Source organism: Choristoneura fumiferana, chromosome 24, assembly GCF_025370935.1.
Source record: "Choristoneura fumiferana chromosome 24, NRCan_CFum_1, whole genome shotgun sequence".
NCBI classification, from domain to species: domain Eukaryota; kingdom Metazoa; phylum Arthropoda; class Insecta; order Lepidoptera; family Tortricidae; genus Choristoneura; species Choristoneura fumiferana.
In genome coordinates, this window is record NC_133495.1 from 7,359,035 (window position 1) to 7,382,184 (window position 23,150).

Sequence of the window (23,150 nt, forward strand, 5' to 3'; positions counted from 1 at the left end):
TAGAAAGGGGCTTTTCCTTTTTTTGTTGTAATTGTTAAGATGTTGGTAAATGCATTTTTTAAACTCTTCGAAATAACTGGTTGATTCAAAATAATAAATTTTAAAATGTTCATATCTATCTATCGGTATATCTATAGGTACTTGTTACAAAATTTGTGTCCATTTATTTAATCATCTTGCAAGTCTAGATCTGGATCAACTATACGCGTTTTTCTGCAAAATAAAAATAAAGGAGTAGGTACTTAATTAATAGTGCATGTTTGCATATATCATAATAATACTGTTTTATTTGCGGTTTTTGCGACAAAAAAACTTTCTTATTTAGCGGCTAAGCAACAACTTTAATTACGCCATCTGTTGAAGAATAGCGACACTAATTATACGTTCCATTGCACTTGATTTCAAGATGGTTGTTGTTTTTTTTCAAGCATAAGCTCCGATGCCTAGTTATTTTAACGAATACATGAAAGTTATTATAATTTCGGGATTGTCCTCACATAAGTAAATAATAAATAAGCGGGTATAATAAACATAACTGGGTATGATTCGCGAGTAATCAAAACATTTTATGCTTGAGACGAGCGAGCGACTGAAACGTGAACGTAATTTTTGACAGTGACAGTTGACAGTTCTCGTTCTCGTCTTTCCGCTTTCGTAGATTCTTTCTTTGATGTTTGTTTACATAAATAAAAAATAAAGTCCACTTTATTCAAAAACTTAAATTTGTCACACAAAATGTCAGAAAAAGATGTAAAAGATGAAGACGCTGTAAGCAACCCTCCTAGCGAGGAACAGTCTGCAAATGTCGAAGAAATTAAAGTTAATAACATGCTAAAAGATCGCTTACGAAAGTATATTAAGAAATTAGATGGTAAAACTTTTTATACACCTTATATATAGATAGGACATGAATTAAAACGAGCCCTTTGAGTAGTGATAACCTCGGACCAAATATAAGATCAGAATGCTGCTACCGGCCAAGTGCACAAATACTATCAAATTTCTCCAAGCAATCTAGTTATACATATGGCCACATTTTGCTGTTCTTAGAATTCATACTATCTCTATTTCTTTTTTTTACTTTTTATCTAAGCATAGCTTACAAAAATATGTAAGTATGCATGTATGTACTCTTTATTGTACAAAATAAGTAAACAAACACAGATGACAAACAGTACAAAGGCGAACTTATATAACCTACTTAAAATACTTACTTACTTACTTAACATAGTGAAAAATAAGAAGTTTTTTCTGCTGACTGTAGGTACTTCTTGCTGATTGTACTTGCAATGTCATCCAACTTACATATCTGTAACTTCAAGTCAATCTGACCACTAAAAATGGGTCAAAATGAAGGAATGATAGAATGAGGAATGGGGGAAAGGAATGCATGAGGTTATTTTATTCTCAAGAAATCAATAACCAACTTTATTTTAATATATCCATTTTTATAACAGATACAAACACCAGCATAACAAAAGAAGAGAGCAAAAAACTAGAAGTAGAGACATTTAAACAGCTGTACAAGCTTAGAATTGATGGCAATGAAGAGTCTTACAAGAAAATACCAAAGTTTTACTACAAACTGCCTCGACCTGATGAAGTATTGTCCCAGAAGTTGAGAGAAGAGGCCAGGGCTCAGTTTTTACAGAAAAAGAGTAAAGAATTGCTAGATAACAGCGAGCTAAAGCACCTGTGGGGTTTGTTGGAGAAGTCTAACGGCAGCTACAGTATGGCCAATAATGATGAGCTGACTATTGACTATTTTCAATTTAAAAAGATAAGGGATGATGCGGGTCCCAAGTACAGGTATGAACAGAGATGAGAGTGAGAATGGAATAGCTTACTTTTTTTTTCTATTTTTTTTTTCGAGGCTTAAGTGCACCAGTGTGACTATGCCGGCCTCATTGAAAGACTCGATGTCCACATTCATCAAACACTTCTATTGCGATGTCCAGATTATCTGGCTGCAAAGGATGCTTGATGAACCTGTAAATTTGTACTGCATCTTCCGATACCATACAACTCAAAATAATATTCACTGCACCATTGAACAGGTCCAAATCACTCAAATACCTCTCGCGGATATCCTTAGTCAATACACACTCCACCAAAAAATGTCCTACTAATGTATTATGTACTTAATCTTATTACAATCCATGCACGTGGGGGATTGAACTACTTTCATCATATTTAAAAATTTAGCTTATTAAAATACAAATTACGAGATTTCAAAAATTATAAGTGCTATCCTGTAACTACCAAACTAGGCTGAGCCTGCATCCTATTTTATTTTATTTTATTTTATTTTTTGTCTTGGCATCACTTTCAAGTTACAAATCAGACAGATAAGTAGAATGTCCTGTATATAGTAAAGTTAACTTGTCACAGTTGTCACACTTGTCAATACCCCCACATGTTTCTGGAAAAAATATTCTTTTTAGACGGACAGATAGATGCACAGTAAAGTAATTCTAAAAGGGCCCTGTTTTCTTTTCTTTTAAGGTATGGAATCCTAAAAAGATGTTTTCTTTCTTGTAAACTTGTACAGAACTTTAAGCTTCCGATTCGGATTCATACTTGGCTAGTTATCATATTAATCAATGCTAAATTAAATTGTCAGACCATACTTCACCGCTGAGGTGTTCGGGCGCCTCCAAGCGGCGGAAGGCAACGTTGGGCGCGTGCGCGGCGTGTCTCTGTTCAACTACATCATGCGGCGCGTGTGGCTGCAGCAGACCAGGATCGGCCTGTCGCTGTATGACGTCACCGGACAGGGCTACTTGACCGAACATGTCAGTATCACTATTACATATTATAGGTACATACTAGCTGCTTACCCGCGATTCTGTTGCCGCATGATTCGTTTCTCGCTAACCCGCGGGATCTAAGCAATTTCCCGGGATAAAAACTATCCTATGTCCTTCTCCGGGACTCAAACTATCTGTATACCGATTTCATCTAAATCGGTTCAGTGGTTTAGACGTGAAGAGGTAACAAACAGACTTATAAACTTTCAAAGGGGTTACAAATCACCAGATCTTTAGATATTCATTTTTTTTACACAACCCTCTAAATTATTGCTCCTCTCATCCACTAAAGGTTGGCTGGTAAAAGTTCTTTAAAGGGAATCCTTTTCTTGCGATGTAAGCCAATGTTTGTCAATTGCGTCCGTTTCATTATTATTGTACGATTAAGGGAATATATTGGTACAGTCACTTGTAGTAGGTAATATCTGCCACAGCAAAGCATGCAAAAATATTTGACACATTCTACCGGCCCTAGACAGAGTTGTCAGATATTTATGCACAATATGTTGTGTCAGATACTGGTGCTGGTGCTGGTGACAATACAATAACTCTTTATTGCATACCAACACATAGTACCTAAGTAGTACAGGACACATATAGAGATTTTCTAAGGTTTTTTTTTATAAGAGGGGACAAACCAACGGGTCACCTGATGGAGAGCGATCACCGCCGCCCCATGGACACCCGCAACACGAGGGGAATCACAGGTGGTGTAAGCAATAGGCAGGCTGCATGTACATACATAATTATTTCTTTTTCCCCAGGATCTGGAGAGTTACATAGCAGAGCTGGTACCATCCCTTGCAGCCCTGGATGGCCTGGACTCCTCGTTCAGCTCCTTCTACGTCTGTACTGCTGCCAGAAAGTTCCTGTTCTTCCTCGACCCCCTACGGGTGGGGAGAGTCAGGATCCGGGATGTGCTGTCCTGTTCCTTCCTTGACGATTTACTGGAGGTAAGAGAGAGATATGGGCTACCTATAATTTTAAACCAAGATGAAGTACTTTAAGCTTCCATAAAATATTTCAAACATTATGTTTGATATAAAACTTTGTCCTTAAAATTATAAGCACTATTGGTTGTGTGAACTGCAGATTTCGCGAGTTTAACCCTTCTGGTTCGCATAAGTACTACGAGAATCACAATAATTGTATATCATTTTTTATATTATTAATATGTATCACGAGTCACAGACAGACGTATGACGTAATGTATTGATGCCCCAACGCTGCCATACTTCCAAAGTGTCCTCTTCTTCCAGCTGCGTGAAGAGGATCTGCCGATGGAACTCCAGGAACAGAACTGGTTCAGCGCGGCGTCGGCGCTGCGCGTGTACGGACAGTACCTCAACCTCGACCGCGATCACAACGGCATGCTCAGCATCAACGAGCTGGCCGGGTAACTACACAACACAACACAACACATCACAACACAACACAATATAACACAATACAACACAACACAACACAACACAGCAAAATCCAACATTCAAAATACAACAAGGAATAAAATTCGCTCCCCTTTGGTATGCCGTGTGACGGATCCGTCCAGGCCACGCCCCCAAAGTAATGTGTACCTTATGCTTACATATTTAGAGTCCAATTTTCTTCGGATCTATCACGGCGCCCCACAATGTAATTTGAAACCTAAAAAACCTAATTAGAGTCCAACTTTGACCTTTCTTTTTGAATACCTAAAACATACCTACGGGCATACCAAAGCACAACATGGAATAGAATTCGCTCCGGTCCTCTGTATAGTTCCATATAGATACAATCCAAGGCTTTTCAAGACTAGATGGAATAGCGTGATACAGAACCAGTGAGATCCTATATATACTATAGATATGATTTGAGAGTTGAAGTAAATGATTACATACACAGCTACATAAAGAACTGATCTATCTATCTATCTAACGAAGGTTTTATTATTACAAGCTTTTATTTAGTTTCAGATTATTTAGTTTTATTCAGTTTCATGTTTGTCATCAATCTTGCAAATTGAATTTGTTCCACTTCTCGGTGACCGATTGAGCTGAAATTTTCATACAAGTGTAAATTGCGTGACAATACACTAATCTGGCAGTGACATCCTGGTAGTCAAGCCAGGGTCGTCTTCGCAGGACGGAACTCTTCAACGGTTAATGGCATTGTCTTGAAATTTGGTGTGCAATTGTAGTTTGGGTGACAATACAAGTAGTGTCGACAAAAAGTACGATCAGCAAAAAAGGCTTGTATTAAAAATGTTTTTTTTACCAACAACTTATTTTAACATTTTCTTTCAGCTACGGCTCAGGCACGCTAACCCGCGCGTTCCTCGAACGCGTCTTCCAGCAGTGCTTAACATATGATGGCGAGATGGACTACAAGACGTACCTGGAGCTGGTGCTGGCGTTGGAGAACCGGCGCCAGCCCGCCGCGCTGGCGTATCTGTTCCGGCTGCTGGATATCAACTCGCAGGGTATCTCGACAAGTTCACGCTTAACTACTTCTTCAAGGTTAGTTTAAGCGCAAAGAACGGGTACGTCAGCCATGTAAGGGCTAAACACCCCACTCCATAAATATACAATCTAAAAGAAAATAGGAACCTTTTTTTATAATAATCGCCAGTAAAAGCGAATGCTCTAGTTTATCAGCATCTCTAAAAACTGGCCAAGTGCGAGTCGGACTCGCGCACGAAGGGTTCCGTACCATCTATACAACATTCATTAGATATTAGCAAAAAACGGCAAAAAACACATTTGTTGTATAGGAGCCCCCCTTAAATATTTATTTTATTCTATTTTTAGTATTTGTTGTTATAGCAGCCACGGTTATAAATAATCTGTAAAAATTTCAACTGTCTATCACGGTTCATGTGACAACCTGGTGACAAACGTACGGACGGACAGTGAAGTCTTCGTTTTTATCCTTTGGGTACGGAACCCTAAAAATGCTATTTAAAATTACGTCGACGTTAGCCATATGACAACGTTCCCGGTCACAACTAAACTATAGTATAGTTTTTTTTTTTTATTCGACTGGATGGCAAACGAGCAAGTGGGTCTCCTGATGGTAAGAGATCACCACCGCCCATAGACACCTGCAACACCAGGGGATAGCAGATATCACGTTCATTTCATTTCTATACAAAATATTTGTTCGTCAGGCAATCCAAGAGCAAATGGTGGCGCACGGCGCAGAGCCGGTCAACTTCGAGGACGTCAAGGACGAGATCTTCGACATGATCCGGCCGGAGCACCCCTCGCGCATCACTCTACAGGATCTAGTGCGCAGGTGTGTCCACTGGTACCGATTGTACAGTCAGCAGAAGAAAATGAGCAGTTGCGGTGCTCAACATGATTTAAACATTCTCTTGTTACCAGAGGTCGGAATTTTCACGGCAAAACAAAAGACTGTCGCATTTTAAGAAGAAGAAGAAGAAGAAGATTGATTTATTTGCCAACATGAACAATCCAGGATGGGCACACAGAATACAAATAAACAATAAACTAATAAAGAGTGTGTTTGCCAGTCCCTTGCACTGTGTGGCAAAAGGAACAGGCTCAGCTTATGCTGCGCTTGCTCTTTATCGGTATCGATAGTTTTGTAATTGAAGAAAAACCGGTCCACCGAATATCACGTCCGTTTCATACAAACATTTGCTACATCGCCGATCGGACTAAATCTAAATGCACCATAATATTTCACGAAATTTTATGATACAATTAATACAAATTCGCGCCCAGTATTCTCTGAGAAATGGAGCTGAACAATGTGGAGTGCCTTTGATTTGAGATCAAGGTCTAGTATCCCAATAAGACACAAGTTTTCTATTATTCAATAATATTTGTACAGTCAGCAGCAGAAGTGGATGAGCAGTTACTGTTACAGAGCTCAAAATGATCTACAAATTCTCTTATTACCTTGGCAGTAGAGTCTAACTGCTCATCCGCTTCTGCTGCTGACTGTACTAGGTACTTACTCCGCTGGCTCAGCGACCCGTAGTGGATCTTGGCCTCAAGATAAAATCTTAAATTGTGTATTTGAATAATATTTGTTCCTATATATATTCGCAGCGGGCACGGACACACCGCAGTATCTATCCTTCTGGAGCTGCACGGCTTCTGGGCGTACGAGAATCGCGAAGCACTGGCCGCGGCCCCTGACCACTCCTGACCTCCGGGCTTGGTGCCCCAAGCCGACCATAGCTACATCAACTGACTATAACAGTGTTAAAGAAAAACATTTATTGGTGACATTTAAGGTTGAAAACGTTGCCAACGTTTTAAAACGTTTACGTGAAAAAAGGGACAGCGTCTCTTTCGGTGCCACATCTTACCAGAGGCTGGATTTCATTGCAATTCGTACTTTGTCGACGACGGTCTTCAGCGTTCTTGGACATTAACGCAACACAAGTGGGATGTATTTATAATGATAAATGTGTAGAAAAAAGTAGAAAAGTTCCGTCTACTACAGAATTACATTATTAGCAAAAGGCAAAAAATGACGAAACAAAAACAATGCCTTGCTTTGTTTTTTTACTTTTTTTTTCATTCGTTGTTGTATTGGTCATAGTATGTAGTGGGTACCACGTGAACAATTAAAGTAGCTATGTTCAAAAGACAGAACCCTGTAACAGACAGCCGTGCCTTAATAAGAGGGTCTCGTTGGCGCCCTTTGAGTACGGAATCCTAAATCAGTGATTCGGTGACAAAGCTTTGGAAATTAGAGCGTTGAGAAGCCTCCTGAAAGGTGGATGGGGTGATGGAACTGACTATCGATATAAAGTGTTATGATTATGACAAGATGTTACGTAAAAATACTCCTAAAATATGAAATGATGTAAAAATATAGTTTTTATATAGGTGCTCAGATTACATGAATGACAAGAATTGGGTTTCTATTATTAGAAATTAAAGTCCAAGTATAATATGTTTTTGGAATAAATTATTTATTACACGTAAATTATAACAATCAAAATAACAACAGTATTTAAAACAATTTATATCGATAAAAATAACACGCAAAATTACTCTTAGACATCTAAATTGTACATAAAGTATATTTGATACATTGATTTTATTACGTTTATTATATAAAAATATGCACATTTCTTTAAATTATCACATTATTTATTTTGTGTATAAGACACTTTTGTGTATCAGCGATTAAAACTAAAAAAAATGCATCAAAAATCGATTTGGCATTATTATTACTTCGTTTTCACATTACAACTTTTAAAAAAATGATGAGAACGATGTGACGAAGATTGTACTTACTTGAAATTTATATAAATAAATAAAAGTTTGGTTAGTTAAACCAATTTTTTAACTCAAGAAGTTAGACAGATTATAATGAAATTTGGTATAGAGGCCAAGTCTTACCCGACTACCCAAAAAAGGAGGGTAATGTATTACAGTATCTAATAAACTGCGGGTAGTCCGCAACGTAGGTACTACCGTCTCATTGACATCAATAAATCGATTGGTATCGACAAGTATCAAGTGCGTTGCCGGCCCTTTTAGGGATTAGGCTCTTTTTTAAAGATCTCTAAGTTGTACCGCTCCGGGAATGTGTCCTGTGGGAGTGACCAGGTGTGTGTATATCTTTTTTTTTCTTATCTTATATTATAACGAGGCTTTAGTACACAAAATGTGACTACGTCAGCCTCTCTCTCTGTTGGTGTACCTAGTTTAGTAGTTTATGCTGTGCTGCATAGTTAAAGTGAGATAGGTTTTCAAAGTCTTAGGGCAAGTACAGACGGGCTGCATTCCAACTGCAATGTAACCGCAACTGCCGACGTTGCAGTTGGAAAGCAGTCCGCCTGCACTAGCCCTTAATGGCATTGACATAAGATTGTTTTTTACTTGGCCTGTGTAAAATCTTTTCACTACATCTACAGTATACTACACCGACTCCTGTGCGCTCTTGTACTCGTAAAGACTTCCTCGCTCCAGGAATCCCCGAGGCTTGTCTGTCTGTGTGTCCACGCCGCCGTCGGACGGTGCGCCGTACCCGCCGCCGCCCGGCGAGTTCATTATGTACTTATCCTGGAACAAGTCGAGTCATGTAGAGCATATTGTTTAGAATAGAATAAATTTATTTGATGGTTTTCTTCTTATTTTACCGGAAAAGTTCGTATTTAGCGTGCTCTCTCAATTAATAGCTTCATTACCCAACCTACGAATAAATAATAAATCAGGAATTGTAACCGCGTTAAAAAAAAATGGCCTTGCGTGTCCTAGTGGGCGGGGCTTCAACAGTGTTCTGCGCGTCATGTGACATTGCATCACGCGCGCAAACCAATCCCTGCCTTGTTTCTGAATTTTAACCAATCAACAAGCACTCCTATTTGCAACCTCGAAAATGATTCGTATTTGAATGATATCGTTTTAAAGTATGGCCACTTTCTGTGTGGAAATTGTTCCGAGTTACGCTTCCTAACGTATTATTTATTGGTAGCATTTGACAGTAAATAATAAAGTTACTGAGCCCGGTGGGAAACCTTTCCTCGTTACATGTACACTGGATATCACCGGGTTTTAATATAACATGGAGATTGTTAGAAATATTTTATCTACCTACGTCCATATCATAACGTCCCTACAATACTATATTCAGAGACGACGAGCAAATGACCCTATATTAAGAAACTTATCTGTGGTTGCATCTTAATGTTTTCATTAAAGTGTTGGTAAGCGACACTTTAATTACATTCAAATTTCGAACATCTTAAAAAAATAATCATAAAATGAAATTAAATGAAATATGTTTATTGCCAGAACATAGTTAATACAAAAGGTCTTAGTGCTACAAAATGTTCTTATGTTCTACCTTATTTGGGCGTGCAATATTAAAATCATTTTCTCTCAGCATTTACAATACAAGAAATACTAAGTAATATCCCAGTTTCTTAATGCTATTTTCTCATTTTACAATACAATACAATAACTATCATTTCTTCTTCTTTGTTAATATAATTTATTATTTTCATTTATTAGATTATTATCATTGCAAATTATGTTGCACGTTCGGTTGCGATAATCGAATTAGTCGTTTTGTAATTTAATTCAATAATAAAATTATTGTTCCATACATTTTCACCCCGAATATTACAATCTATTTGAGAAACAAAATCGACTCAAGCCTAGATTGTTTATGAATTTAAAAAAAACTATAACTTAGGTTTTATGCCTACAAATAAGAACCTCTAACCCGAAAATCCAGGTATATATCTGTACATATTGTAGAAAACTTATGATATGCATGTAGATAAAATGATGTATGCGACTGTACATAATTAGGCATTATGTATCAGTCACATAAATAAAATAACTATCCGACTGCAGTCTCCAGTGATACCGAAACCTGTCATTGTTCATCCATCTCCTCTAATGGACAGAGCCATATGTATTTTAAAAAAACAACTACAACTATTTTTAAACCGAATGTGTATACAGGGTGTAACATTTAAATCGGTCAGTATGGGAAAGTCTGAAACTATGAGACATACGAAGATCCGTTCTTAAGAAATATGTCATCGGTTTTAGTAACAAGAAAAACTGCATTCATAAAATGAAATATAAACTTGTGCTCAGAACGGGAATCGAACCCGGTGGTTTTAAAAATAAAACTTACATTATTTCTATTTGGATATCGATAGTGTAGGTCAGAAAATAAAATGCATTGTATTTCACATTCTTTAATAATATAAATTTTATTTTTCAAATCAACCGGGTTCGATTAACGAGCTGAGTACAAGTTTTTTTAAAGTCTGAATGCAGTTTTTCTTGTTACCTACTAAAATCGACGACATGGTTTCTAAGAACAGATCTTCTTATGTCCTATAGTTTCAGGCTTTCCCATACTGACCGATCGGAATGTTACACCCTGTATACTCGTATGATCTTAGCTGAACCTGATAAAATATGTTAGTGTTCGAACAAAACAGAAACAAATGGAAAGAGACAGGACTTACTCCCGGATAAGCTTTGACAGAAGCCTTCCCGCCCAGGTTGATGACCCTTCCGTCCGCTCGCCGCAGCAGGTTCAAACCGCGCGCGCCGGGCGAGCCGCCTGCGCATAAAATACAATACAATACAATACGGTATTTGACAACTCCTGAATTTGCCATGTCTTATATATTATTATGTAAATATAGGTATACAGACGTGTTTGCAGCCGTGGTGCCAGAGTGGTTTGACCTATGGCCTCTCAAGCAGAGGTTTCAAACCCCGGCTCGCACCTCTGAGTTTTTCCGAAATTCATGTGCGGAATTATATTTGAAATTTACCACGAGCTTTACGGTGAAGGAAAACATCGTGAGGAAACATGCACAAACCTGCGAAGCAATTCAATGGTGTGTGAGTGTGTGTGAAGTTCCCAGGGCCCGCGTGGGAACTACTGCCCAAGCCCTCTCATTCTGAGGGGAGGCCTGTGCCCTGCAGTGGGACGTATATAGGCTGGAATGATGATGATGATGAGACGTGTTCAGGGAAGAGAAAACTTAAATCGGTTTAAAATTGGATTTATAGTGATTTTTTTGAAAATCTATATGCCTGTCGCTTTCTCAAACGCTTTTCTCTGTGCAGCAAGTATAGCGCTACTTGCGTGTGACATCACATGCAAGTATGTCTTTCTCTGTCTAATCTTGAATTTTTATTTATAAAGGTAGCTTAAAAATTGTTACTCTATTCGATAACAGGCATAGTGAAGTTTTAATATAAAAAACATAAAAAATACCGTGTTAGTTCGGAACGTAAGACCCACCGTCCTATTTTTAATATCTTGGGCTTTACGAAGTTAATAGTCCAAGTTGCAGGGTTGATGGCCGTCTCTGAGTGCGGCATTAACTCACCGTTCATCCCGTAAGGCTGGAAGGCGCGGCGCTCCGTCAGAATGGACAGCTGCACAGTTCTGCGGAACACCAGCTCTCGGCGCACTCCGGCCCCGCCATTCCAACGACCTGCCCAAACACTCTTTATTTAACACGAGCCTTTTTTTTGCAAATATATGGAAGCAAACTTTTTTCTGTGATAATTTTCATTTTGAAATTTACTTCTTTTTATTTCTTTATATCATGGGACACTTGACACCAACAACTTGAACCAGTCCCAAACTAAGTAAAGCTTGTACTATGGATACTAGTCAACGGATAAACATATTTATATTTATATAGATAAATACATGAACTAAAAGAATTTCCTTGCTCACCCGCGACCTTAAACCGAAGGTCCACTCCGCAAAGTAACGCCTGATTCAATAAATTAGATAAATACATACTTAAATACATATTAAACATCCGAGACCCGAGAACAAACATTTGTATTATTCATACAAATATGTGCCCCGGCCGGGAATCGAACCCAGGACCTCAACCTTCATAGTCAGGTTCTCTAACCACTTGGCCATCCGGTCGTCACATATTCACATGCTCTTTGTCATCGTCTCATCTTCCTAATTTAATCATATCAGACATCACACAATATCATCTCATTCCACTTATTATTAACACATCAAAATTTACGTTTATTAAGCGTATTAATAATTATGCGTTTGCCAATTAGGACGATTAACGTCCCAGTGCTCGACACCCTAATGTCCAATAGACGACACCCTGCTGTCATCTCTATTGCTAATGACATAAGATTAAGGGGCTGTTTCACCATCCATTGATTTGTGCTAACTGGCGGTTAAATGTGATGCCGTCTCCGTCTATTCGAACAAAACAAATAGAGACGGCATCACACTTAACCGTCGGTTAACACTAATCAATGGATGGTGAAACAGCCCCTAAAGATGCCAATTATTGGGACAGCGACGACCACTCGTACGTTTACCTTATTTTGGTATAGAACCGTCTAATGCTACGCGTATATTAAGAACTATAAACACTACTTTGCTCACCCGCGACCTTATGATAGCTATAATACCACACCGTAAGAACACAAACCCAATTATCACCACCACAAACACTAAATAGAGATGCAACGGATATCCGGCCAGTATTCGGTATCGTATCGCATAGTTTCCAACTCAATCAGGGTTCATCCTCAGAACAACACAACCGTGCTACCAAATGTTAGACTATATTTGTATGCAGCGTTAAGCTATGTCACCTCTGCCAGCAGACTCCGGCCGTAGTGAGAACTCAGCGACCAGCATGGGGTAGCGTCGCTCCACAATCTCCACGTCGGTGATGCGTGTGTTCGTCATGTGCGTGTGTACGCCGCCCGCGCCGTGCCAGCCCGGACCCTGCCCAGAGAACATCACTGGTATACAACCACTGTGACACACATCGAATTACTATACAACCTATGAATAAATAATAAGTTAGGAAGCGTAATTCAGAACAAACTCTACACAAAAAGTGGCCATACTTTAAACCAAAGCGACTTATGATTCAAATGCGAATCATTTTCGAAGTTGCAAATAGACGTGCTCGTTATAAAGCAGGGATTGGTTTGCGCGCGTGATGCAATGTCACATGACGCGCAGAACACGGTTTTTAAGCCCCGCCCACTAGGACACGGAAGGCCATTTTTCTAACGCAGTTACAATTCCTAATAACTCTTTCATTTTTTAAAGTTAATTGATGCCACTTAAAATACTGATATTTTTTACATTTAATTAGGAAGGTTATTCCTATTAATAAAAAAAGTTTCAAGCATTTCTACAATTTTCATCCATTCCCCATTCTCATCTCGCCTCGTCACGTCTTGCCTTGTCGGTGGAAATTCACCATCATTCGTGACTGAGATAATTACGGCCGGCGTAGCGTAACGGCTTAGCGGAGCGTTGCCGGAGCTGAACGTTTTAAGTGATGTCACTGGATATTTTAAATTTGCTAAGTTAAGTGTGGACTTAAAGTACGCACCGCGCCGCTGCCTCCCGCCACGGTCTCGTAGTAGCCCCAGCTCTCTTCCCCGAGCGTCAAGTTGTTCATGCAGCCTTGCGACGCCGCACACACCTGACAAACAATGTTTACTTTAGACTTTGCTTACTGCTAACGCCAATTAACGTGATTGTACAGTAAAAAACTGTAATTTATTGAATCAGGCGTTACTTTGCGGAGGTCCATATCAATGAACTAAAAGAATTTCCTTGCTCACCCGCGACCTTACGACAGCTAAGCTTATGCAAAATATGCGTGTTCATGCAGTTCCTCCACCTCCACACTGTAAGAACACACACAAATCACACAAACCCATCTATCACCACCACCACACTACACTGACGCGTTTCGAACTCAACCAGAGCTCATCTTCAGAGTAACACAACCGTACATTATGCTACCAGATGTTAGACTAACGAACCACAAACCACAACCACCGTTTTAATTTGTCACTGTAACTCTCCAAGTACCCACATATATTTTACGAAACAAAACAAAACTACCTACAAATTATTAATATTTTTTAACCGTCCTTCAAAACTACCTTAATTTTTATTTATTTACTGTCAAGGCATGTTTTAACTACCATTGCTGAAATTAGATCCAAGCCGTAGCAAGGGAGATGAAACTAATCTTGCGGGTGGGTGAGCAAGGAAATTCTTTAGTTCATTCGTAAAAAACTGTATTTATAGTTTCAACTTAATTTAGTTAAGTAAAAAATGTAATGTTTGTCCGTATATATCGTTTGTCATTACCCTTTTTCCCTGAATCTTATAATAGTTTGGAATTGTTATGAAACAAACCTAACTTACATAAGTATATTATTTCTATAAATAGGATGCCCATTTAAAATTTTCAGAAAAAAATACAGTTTCAATGGAAAAAAAATTATGACAAACAATAGTTCGGACAAACATTACAATACTGTACTTGCGAAAAGTATGCGAACTTTAGCGCGCCCCTTCGAGTGTCCATCCATTATCACTTCTTACATATTCTTCGACATACTCGTGCCCTACTAACTCATACTACTTAATTCATTTCTTAGTCACCTGGAAGGCTTTGAGCACGACATCAACGATCCGTTGGGAGGTAAGCACGTTTCCCCCCACCACGGCCGCGCCCTCGGACGGGTCCAGGATCGAACCCGGCGGAATTATCACTCGCACCGGGTTCAGGCAGCCCTGTAACATAAAGACCATACGAAAGTATAAATATGCGTGGTCGATAGACAAAAGAGGTGGTGGGATGAACTGATTGCCAAGGGAGATCCGAAAAATGAGTACAAATCTCTCATATGTCCCAGAGTCGGCGCAGGCCTCCTCCCACAATTAGAGGGGTTAGGTCGTCGTTTCTACGCGGGCCCAGTTTGCATTGGGTACTTCATACATACTATTTAATTTCTTCACGATGTTTTCCTTTACCATGAAACTCAACACTGCTGCTGTGAAGAAAAGCAAATAATCACGCTGTATACAAACCAAATATAGCTCACTCCCTGGTACAGTCCTTGCATAAACACTTATACAGCCATGGCGTCAAATTATGTATATCGAACTTATGGTTAGTGGCATAAACGTGTATAAATATTTTTGACGTCTTCATCATCATTTAGGTACCGACTGATAAGTGAGAAGTCAAAAAATGCCATGAAAATTCCGCTCTCTGGATATGATGATGGCGAAGAGTCCGAGACACAGTCACCTGATTAAGAGGCACCTCGTGCCCCACCATGCAGCGCAGACAGTAGATCAGAGCCGACAGCGTGATGGCGCGCGGAGAGTTCAGGTTGCCCCATACTTCCACGCCGGTGCCACTACGACAGAAAAATAAGGAGTCAGTTCATGGCGAGACGCGACGCTGCGATCTTATCGAGGGAATACGTTAAATAAATACTCGTTGACGTATTCCTTTCCAGCACACAATAGTACATTGTGCATTAAGGGGCGTAAGAAGGGGATTACTAACGAGAGTCTATTAGATGACCCGAGTTTGTATGATTTTCATCACATTGCGAGGAAAAAAATGCAAAACATTAAATTATTATGTGTCCAAACACTTCACAGCTCAGCAGAAGTAAGGTTCTAAGAAATCAACTGAATAAGAATAGATATGGCTACCCGCCTATACAGGGGGCTACTATATACAAGATTCGAAAAGCGAAGTTCGTATCGTACCGTCCCTCTCACTCTCGTAACCGTTTAACCGTTATTAAACATTTGTTCGTTTTTAAAGAATATAAAAGTCTATCACGAATAATTATTGGAGTAGACACATTAACTTATATACTAAGAACAGTTCTATTAGACCACATTTTATGTTTGGTTATTTTTTTATGGAATAATCGAGAAAAACTAACAAAAATGCAACGTCGCCAGCTCAGCAGGTATAAACGCTATTAATATCGCAATAAAAAAGTACAAATGTACAAATGTTTGTTTTCCGATTCTAAAGTCAACTTTGACAGTTTCCTTTTTTGTTGACTCACGTAAAATCACAGAGGGCGCTGCCTTCCTCCTTATCCAGAGTGACGGTGAGTGCTATGGGAGTTCCATTGTCCATGTACTCCACAGCCTTTAGTACTGTCGAGCCGGTACTGGCGTATGTTTTGTTTGCTATTTCCTAGGGATAAAAAAAAATAAGCGTTACTTTGAAGATTCATATCAATTATAAACAATTACTTATCGCGACCTTACTAACATCTGATAGCATGGTGAACGGTTGTTGTTCTGAGGATGAACTCTAGTTGAGTTCGAAACGTGTAGTGTGGGGGTGGTGATAGTTGAGTGATTCATGTGTGGGAAGCCGTGGTTGCCTATTGGGTTGACATATAGCCTCTCAAGCAAGGATCGTAGGTTCAAACTCCGGCTCGCACCTCTGAGTTTTCCGAAATGTATGTGCGAAATAATATTTTAAATTTACCACGAGCTTTACAGTGAAGGAAAACATCGCGAGGAAACCTGCACACACCTGTGAAGCAATTCAATAGAGTGTGTGAAGTTCCCAATCCGCATTGGGCCTTTGTGGGAACTACGGCTCAAGCCCTCTCATTTGGAGAGGAGGCCTGTGCCCAGCAGTGCGACGTTTATAGCCTAGGATGATGTTAATGATGATGTGTGTCAGTCGCCAGCGGAGTCGGTACCGATACCAGAACTGGATTTAATGAATCGAGATTACCCATGAGATTGGTGATGCCGAAGAGTCTAAAGCAGGGATGTAAGGGATGTGGTTTTATCAGAACCGAAAGAGGAACCAGATGTTTTCAATTTAGTTTTCGGAAACAGAAACGGAATCGAAACCGGAAGCAGAATCGGGGCCTGAGTGCAAGCGAGGCGGTGAGCGAATGACTGCTGTTTGTTTTTGCAGGATTGACGACATAACTTCCGTTTCAAAAGTTACCGAACCGAAAAAGATGTGTAATAAAGGGGGGTACACTACATAAATACGAAAAACGAAATTCCGAAACTCGGAATCGCGAACTTCAAAATACCGTTTTTTATAATTCCGAATGTTTTAAAACTCCTAATATGACTATTCCGATTCTTCATAAATCCGATTTTTCTAAATCCGAAAATTAAAAATACCTAATGTTTAAAATTACGATTTTCAAAATTCCGAATTTTAATTAACCGAAATTTCAAAAATACGAATTCCGATTACTAAAATACCGATTTTCAAAATTCCAAATAGCATTTCACCGATCAATAATAAATCCCGACTTATTAACTTAAGCTGTGTAGGTTAGATTGGCCTAAAACAGTATTTACTGTTATTGATTTTCGCGGCTTCGCGGAGCTCCTATTCTGCGCAGTTATGGCGCTTCGCGCCTTGTCGCAATTCTAACCTAACCTAACCTAAGTATGCAGGTCAATTTATCGAAATTGATTGATATTAATTCGAGATTTTCAAGATTCCGATTATTAAAACCACGAAGTTTATTTTGTCATATTTCCGAATTAGCGATGTAATTTCGGAAAATTGATAATCGGAATACTGTACTTCGGGCCAATAACATTTCGTTCTTTTCATTCTTCGGAGTTTTGAAAATCGGAATTAGCAAATTCGAAATAAAATATTTCGGAGTATTTGGGTGTTCCCGTAATAAACGGACAGGGCCGGATTTTTAGGTCTGGAGGCCTTGGGGCTACAAAAGAATGGCGGCCCCTTCCCCCCACCACCACCACGGCCATTTTTGAGATTTTGATATTTTACCGATTACCTGATTGAAGTGAACAAATATAGATGAATACCTGTTTACTGAATACCTGCTTACACGTTGACAAAAAAAATTGAAGTCTACAATAGTGCCCCTTCCCCCCCCCACCCCTTTTTGTGGAGGCCCCAGGGCTGTAGCCCCGGTTACCCTCCCCTAAATCCGGCCCTGTAAACAGAAGTTTGGACTTAACGGAAATGTTACCGGAGCAGCATTCCTCTAGTCGGTGCCATTTGTTTTACCTTGAGCATGTCCCTGACGGCGAGCTCCGCGTTTTTCTGTATATGCCCCATGTACGCTTGGACCACGTCCAGCCCGTACTGGCCAATCAACTCGCCCACCAGCTGAATTCCCTGCGATTAAATTAGTATAAAAAGAGAGACATCAAAAAACTAATTTGTGTACCTTTTGTTCCTAAATATGTGTGAATTAAAAATCAATACTCGTAACAACACGATGAAGATTCATATATTTTTTTTAGAAATCTTTAGAATAGCGTTACGAGGCCATACACTAGATCTTCATTCGTAAGATAATTTTGTCTTTTAGATACTAGATGGCGTTACTCGGTATACAGGTAATAACAGTAAATGAATTTACTAATTACCCTCTGATTAGCCGCGACCTGCGCCTTCAGGTCAGATAGATTGTCGGCCAGATTCCTAGTGCCCGAACAACCTTCCTCCTTCGCTGGCCTCATTAACTCTGACAAAAGAAAAACAAATTTCAATAAAAGAAAACACCAATAGCCACCATTAATCCTACCTTTAGTGGACTCCTTCTCATCATAACCTGCCCCCGTCAACCAGCAGGAAGAAATCGCTCATAAATGGAATTCGTACACAAATGCCCTCCCGTGGCTCCCGTCCAAGCTAATTTAGTTCTCCCACTCGCTACTATATGGCGCCAGTGGGCGCTACACAAGCCCTACCTTCAGTAAGCTCCTTTTCATTGAACCTCCCCCCATCAACCAGCAGGAAGGACTTGAAGGCGGCGCCCTCCTGCGCGAGCGAGACGGAGTGAGGCGGCATGGAGCCCGGCGTCAGTCCACCGATGTCTGCGTGGTGACCGCGTGACGCGACGAAGAAGATCGGACGGCCGCGGCCACTGGAGAAATGAGTAGCTTTGGAGATATTTTTTACGGGATGTGGACCATTATTACGTTTCAACCTTTCCGATGCTCCTAAATGTAAGACTATCTTTTTGTATTTTATCTTAATCTGCGTTATTGATGCTATCTTGAAACAAAGGAGGCTAGAACGCAGGTTTTTTTCTCAATATTTCGACGCAATACGATATATGACTATTTTTTATTTACTTAAAACAGAGCTTCGGAGGTTCAAAAATCAAGATTGGGCAGAGAAAGATATACTTGCATGTGACGTCACACGCAAGTAGCGCCTTATAGATATGTCGGCGGCCGATCGTAAAATCCGCCAGATCACGAAATTCCTAGGCATATCGTGAAATGGCGCCATTTCATGAATTGGCTAAGGGACATCCGCCATATCGTTCAAAGCTCACCGTTTAACGATTTGCCTAGTGACGTTTAGGCAAATCATGAAATTCCTAGGCATATCATGAAACGCCGCCATTTCATGATTTACAAATTAATCAACCGAATTTTATATTTTCTTAAACATTATCTTCATATAATTTAATTATGAATTGAATAGGATAATATGGCAAAACCAGGAGTTGTCAAATACCGTATGGCCGCGGGCACATGAAATCGCTCGACCCTCGTTTCTAGTGTCAAATCTGGTCACGTGACATAATAGCGATAAAGCTAAAAATGTTGAGCTTTATCTCTGGAAAAAAAACGTCTTCAATTTCGGCATAAACAATGTTTTTTTTTTCATTCACTCCAATTTCTTTTACTTGTACCACTGCCACGACTGGTACTAAATTAGATTAAGAAATCAACTTCCAAGGCCAAGATCAATCCTGCAAGAAGCCATCTTGTCGCTGTTGCTCGATGCGGCGACTTGGCGCTACTTTTTTTGAGTCGCGGGAAATTCAAATTCACCTTCCAAATGGGGTCACGTGGCCAGATTTATCGCTGCAATCGAGCGACGAGCGACTGCATGTGGGGGCACTTTAGTAGACAACTAAACTATCCAAAAAAAAGTTGGAAAACCCCTGACTTTGTCACATCAACGTTCAATATCTCAAAAACGGCTGAATCGATTTTGATAAAACATGTCTAAGATCCATCACTAGAAAACCTGCTTTCAAATAAAAAAACCGTATTCAAATCGATCGACCCGTTTAATAACTACGGTGCCACAGACAGACACACATAGTGGTCAAAGTTTTTGCGTTGGGGGTTAAAAATATTTAGTTGCAATATCGGGAGCTTATTTAAAGAAATCACGATCTACATCAAGTAAAGAATATAAATTAATTAATCGTAAATCTGCCGGGTATAATAACAAGTATTACTGTAAGTACTAACTTGTGGAAAACAGGCGTGATGACAGTCAGATCAGGGAGATGCGAGCCGCCCGCTTTCGGATGGTTGGCCAAAAGCACGTCGCCGGGTTTGAGGGAGTCGCCACGCACTTTCATCTGAAAATAACTGAGGATTAATATAGCTCAGTAAGATAAAAGATAATCCATCTAAATTAATAATAAAATGTACTCGTAGATCACAAATCTAATCGAGCAGCTCAAGTACAATACAATACAATGACTCTTTATTGTACACCAGAAATAGTAAGCGATACAGAAAACGGGTACACAGAGAGAAAATTACAAGGTAACCAAGGCAACCTTTTTTACAGAAAGCAGAAAGGACTAGTTTACAGCAGGTGGTGCATCAACAGTAGATCAGAAAATAATTATACAAGTATTTGAGTCAAGTGACATTACTCGTATATCCTTCCGCATGCACCCGAATTCGGAGGACTTTGGGAAGCGAGAATAAAGCCCGCAAAGCAGCATTCGGAAAGAGTGGGTTGGTAATTTAACATTGATTTTCAATGAAATAATAACTGTTACAAATTACTATTATCTTAGAAAAGCAGTTAGTTTAAGTACGGACAGTCACAAAAGGCAAGAAAAATATGGATACTAAAAAGAAATGAGAGACTTCAAGCAAGAAACTTTAATGAATTATAATTGTACCGTATGCACACCATATCTCTCTTTTCACTAATATCATACATAAATGCGAAAGTTTGTAAGTCTGTTAGTTTGTTCGTTACTTCATCACGTCCAAACTACTACACCGATTCAGATGAAATTCGGTATACAGATAGTTTAGGTCCCGGAGAAGGACATAGAATAGTTTTATCCCGGAAAATTGCATAGCTCCCGCGGGATAGCGATAAACAAATTCTGCGCGGACGGAGTCGCGAGTAACGGCTAGTTGTTTTATAAAATCCTTCAATTCTACCCCACTCATTTCCTCAGTATACGCAACATAAATCGGATAGCGGTTGAGACGCCCTTACCCATTAGTTTACCCACTAACCCTCGCCTAACCTATAAAAGTTACCGAGAGTACCAGGAGATTATAACACCAAGACGTTAACTCAGAGCCTACCTGGTATTGCACAGTCTCCTGCATCGCGCCCAAATGTACTGGTATATGGGGCGCGTTGGACACAAGTCCCCCGTCAGGACCGAAGAGGGCGCACGAGAAATCCAGGCGCTCCTTGATGTTTACTGATATTGATGTTCGCTGTAGTACCCTACAATAAAAAATGCATATAAATGCGACAGTTTGTAAGTCTGTTTGTTTGTTCACCACGTCTTCATCACGTTTTACGTTTACATGAAATTCGGTATACAGTTTTTTTAATACAATGTAGGCTTGCGTTTGGCCACAATCACGCCAGATTCACGCCAGAGAGAGAGAGAGAGAGAGAGAGAGAGAGAGAGAGAGAGAGAGAGAGAGAGAGAGAGAGAGAGAGAGAGAGATTTATTTACACATATTTGATACACAGAAAAAACACGTTAGGAAGAAATAATAATTAAAAAAAACATCAAATAATATAAATTAGGGCCCACTCAGCATAATGTTGCGGCAAGCCACAACGCTGTTTTTAAGTGGGAGCCATTTAAACTAAACACATAAAAGAAAGACATACACACACTAGGCTGTGACGACACGAACGCCAGCGGAAGGTAGTTCGCAAACAAAGTTATGTTCCGGAAGAATGTATGGCAACACTTGCTCAGTTTAACCACTTTCGAACAATTAAACCTTATCAAGTCAGGCCAGGATTTGATTTGGCTATTATTGCAGTGAATTATTAACAAGTTCAATAATTATAATACTGTAATGCATCACATAACCCTCCATAAACCATTAAACATCCAAAAGTAATAGTAACATTGTTATGATTAAAGATTGGAAACACAGCTCAGCCCATAGCATAGGATAGTTTGTCCCGGAAAATTGCATAGTTCCCGCGGATTAGCGATAAACGAATTGTGCGCATACGTAGTCGCGTGTAACGACTAGTTTGACATAATGTTTCATTACAGAACGAATGGATTCATGAGCTTATGGGTTAAAGTAAAATCATCACCATCATCAGCTGGAAAGCGTCCAATGTTACACAAAGGCCCTTGGAACGCAACAATGAACGCCAGTTGCATCCATCGGTTGCTCGCGATATCGTCAGTCCACCTCCTGCCAACGCTTCGCCTTCCGATTCGTGGTCGCCACTCAAGTCAAGGGTCTTTCTCCCCAAACAATTATCTGGTAGAGATCCGCAAGAGGAGGCAAAATGGCAAAAACGGAACCCTTAAAGTTTCGCCATGTCTGTCTGTCTGTCCGTCCGTCCGCGGCTTTGCTCAGGGACTATCAATGCTAGAAAGCTGTAATTTTGCACGGATATATATGTAAACTATGCCGACAAAATGGTACAATAAAAAACTAAAAAAAAACATAATGGCTACGGAACCCTATTTCGGGCGTGTCCGACACGCTCTTGGCCGGTTTTTTAGGGATAAGCTCGCCTTTGTTCTTCTCTCTGTGTATTTGTATTTTTATTTTTATGTGCAATAAAGAGTTTACATACATTACATACAAAGCCGGCCGGCGGCGGGAGCTGTCGGTAGGCCTCCAACAAGATGGAGCGACGACTTGGTTAAGATCGCGGGATCGCGGTGGATGCGGAAAGCACAAGCCCGGTCTGAATGGAGAGCCTTGGGGGAGGCCTATGTCCAGCAGAGGACGTCTTTCAGCTGACATGATGATACATTACATACAATTATCCATCTTATGGGCGATGTGTCT

General features: G+C 39.8%; 2 protein-coding genes across 6 annotated transcripts in view; one reads left to right on the forward strand and one right to left on the reverse strand.

The window, feature by feature from the left end:
* Positions 1-637: 637 nt before the first annotated feature.
* Positions 638-7,636, forward strand: LOC141441789 (serine/threonine-protein phosphatase 2A regulatory subunit B'' subunit gamma-like). The gene is given in 9 exon segments (XM_074106653.1): positions 638-871; positions 1,458-1,809; positions 2,624-2,795; positions 3,575-3,763; positions 4,070-4,206; positions 5,093-5,262; positions 5,265-5,305; positions 5,956-6,083; positions 6,866-7,636. Coding segments are annotated over 9 exon segments (1,425 nt in total). The 5' UTR covers positions 638-735; the 3' UTR covers positions 6,966-7,636.
* Positions 7,637-7,716: 80 nt separating this feature from the next.
* Positions 7,717-23,150, reverse strand: part of LOC141441782 (5-oxoprolinase) — a 50,962-nt gene continuing 35,528 nt past the window's right edge. For all 5 annotated transcript variants that reach the window (XM_074106643.1, XM_074106645.1, XM_074106646.1 and 2 more), the window contains exons 19-31: positions 21,447-21,594; positions 20,355-20,467; positions 18,828-19,003; positions 18,504-18,601; positions 18,139-18,249; positions 16,172-16,305; positions 15,388-15,499; positions 14,736-14,867; positions 13,666-13,758; positions 12,908-13,043; positions 11,647-11,754; positions 10,768-10,865; positions 7,717-8,839 (exon numbers count right to left, since the gene is read on the reverse strand). In XM_074106643.1, coding sequence (XP_073962744.1) covers positions 8,696-8,839; positions 10,768-10,865; positions 11,647-11,754; positions 12,908-13,043; positions 13,666-13,758; positions 14,736-14,867; positions 15,388-15,499; positions 16,172-16,305; positions 18,139-18,249; positions 18,504-18,601; positions 18,828-19,003; positions 20,355-20,467; positions 21,447-21,594 — 1,603 coding nt within the window. In that variant the 3' untranslated portion in view covers positions 7,717-8,695. The remainder of the gene's footprint in view (positions 8,840-10,767; positions 10,866-11,646; positions 11,755-12,907; positions 13,044-13,665; positions 13,759-14,735; positions 14,868-15,387; positions 15,500-16,171; positions 16,306-18,138; positions 18,250-18,503; positions 18,602-18,827; positions 19,004-20,354; positions 20,468-21,446; positions 21,595-23,150) is intronic.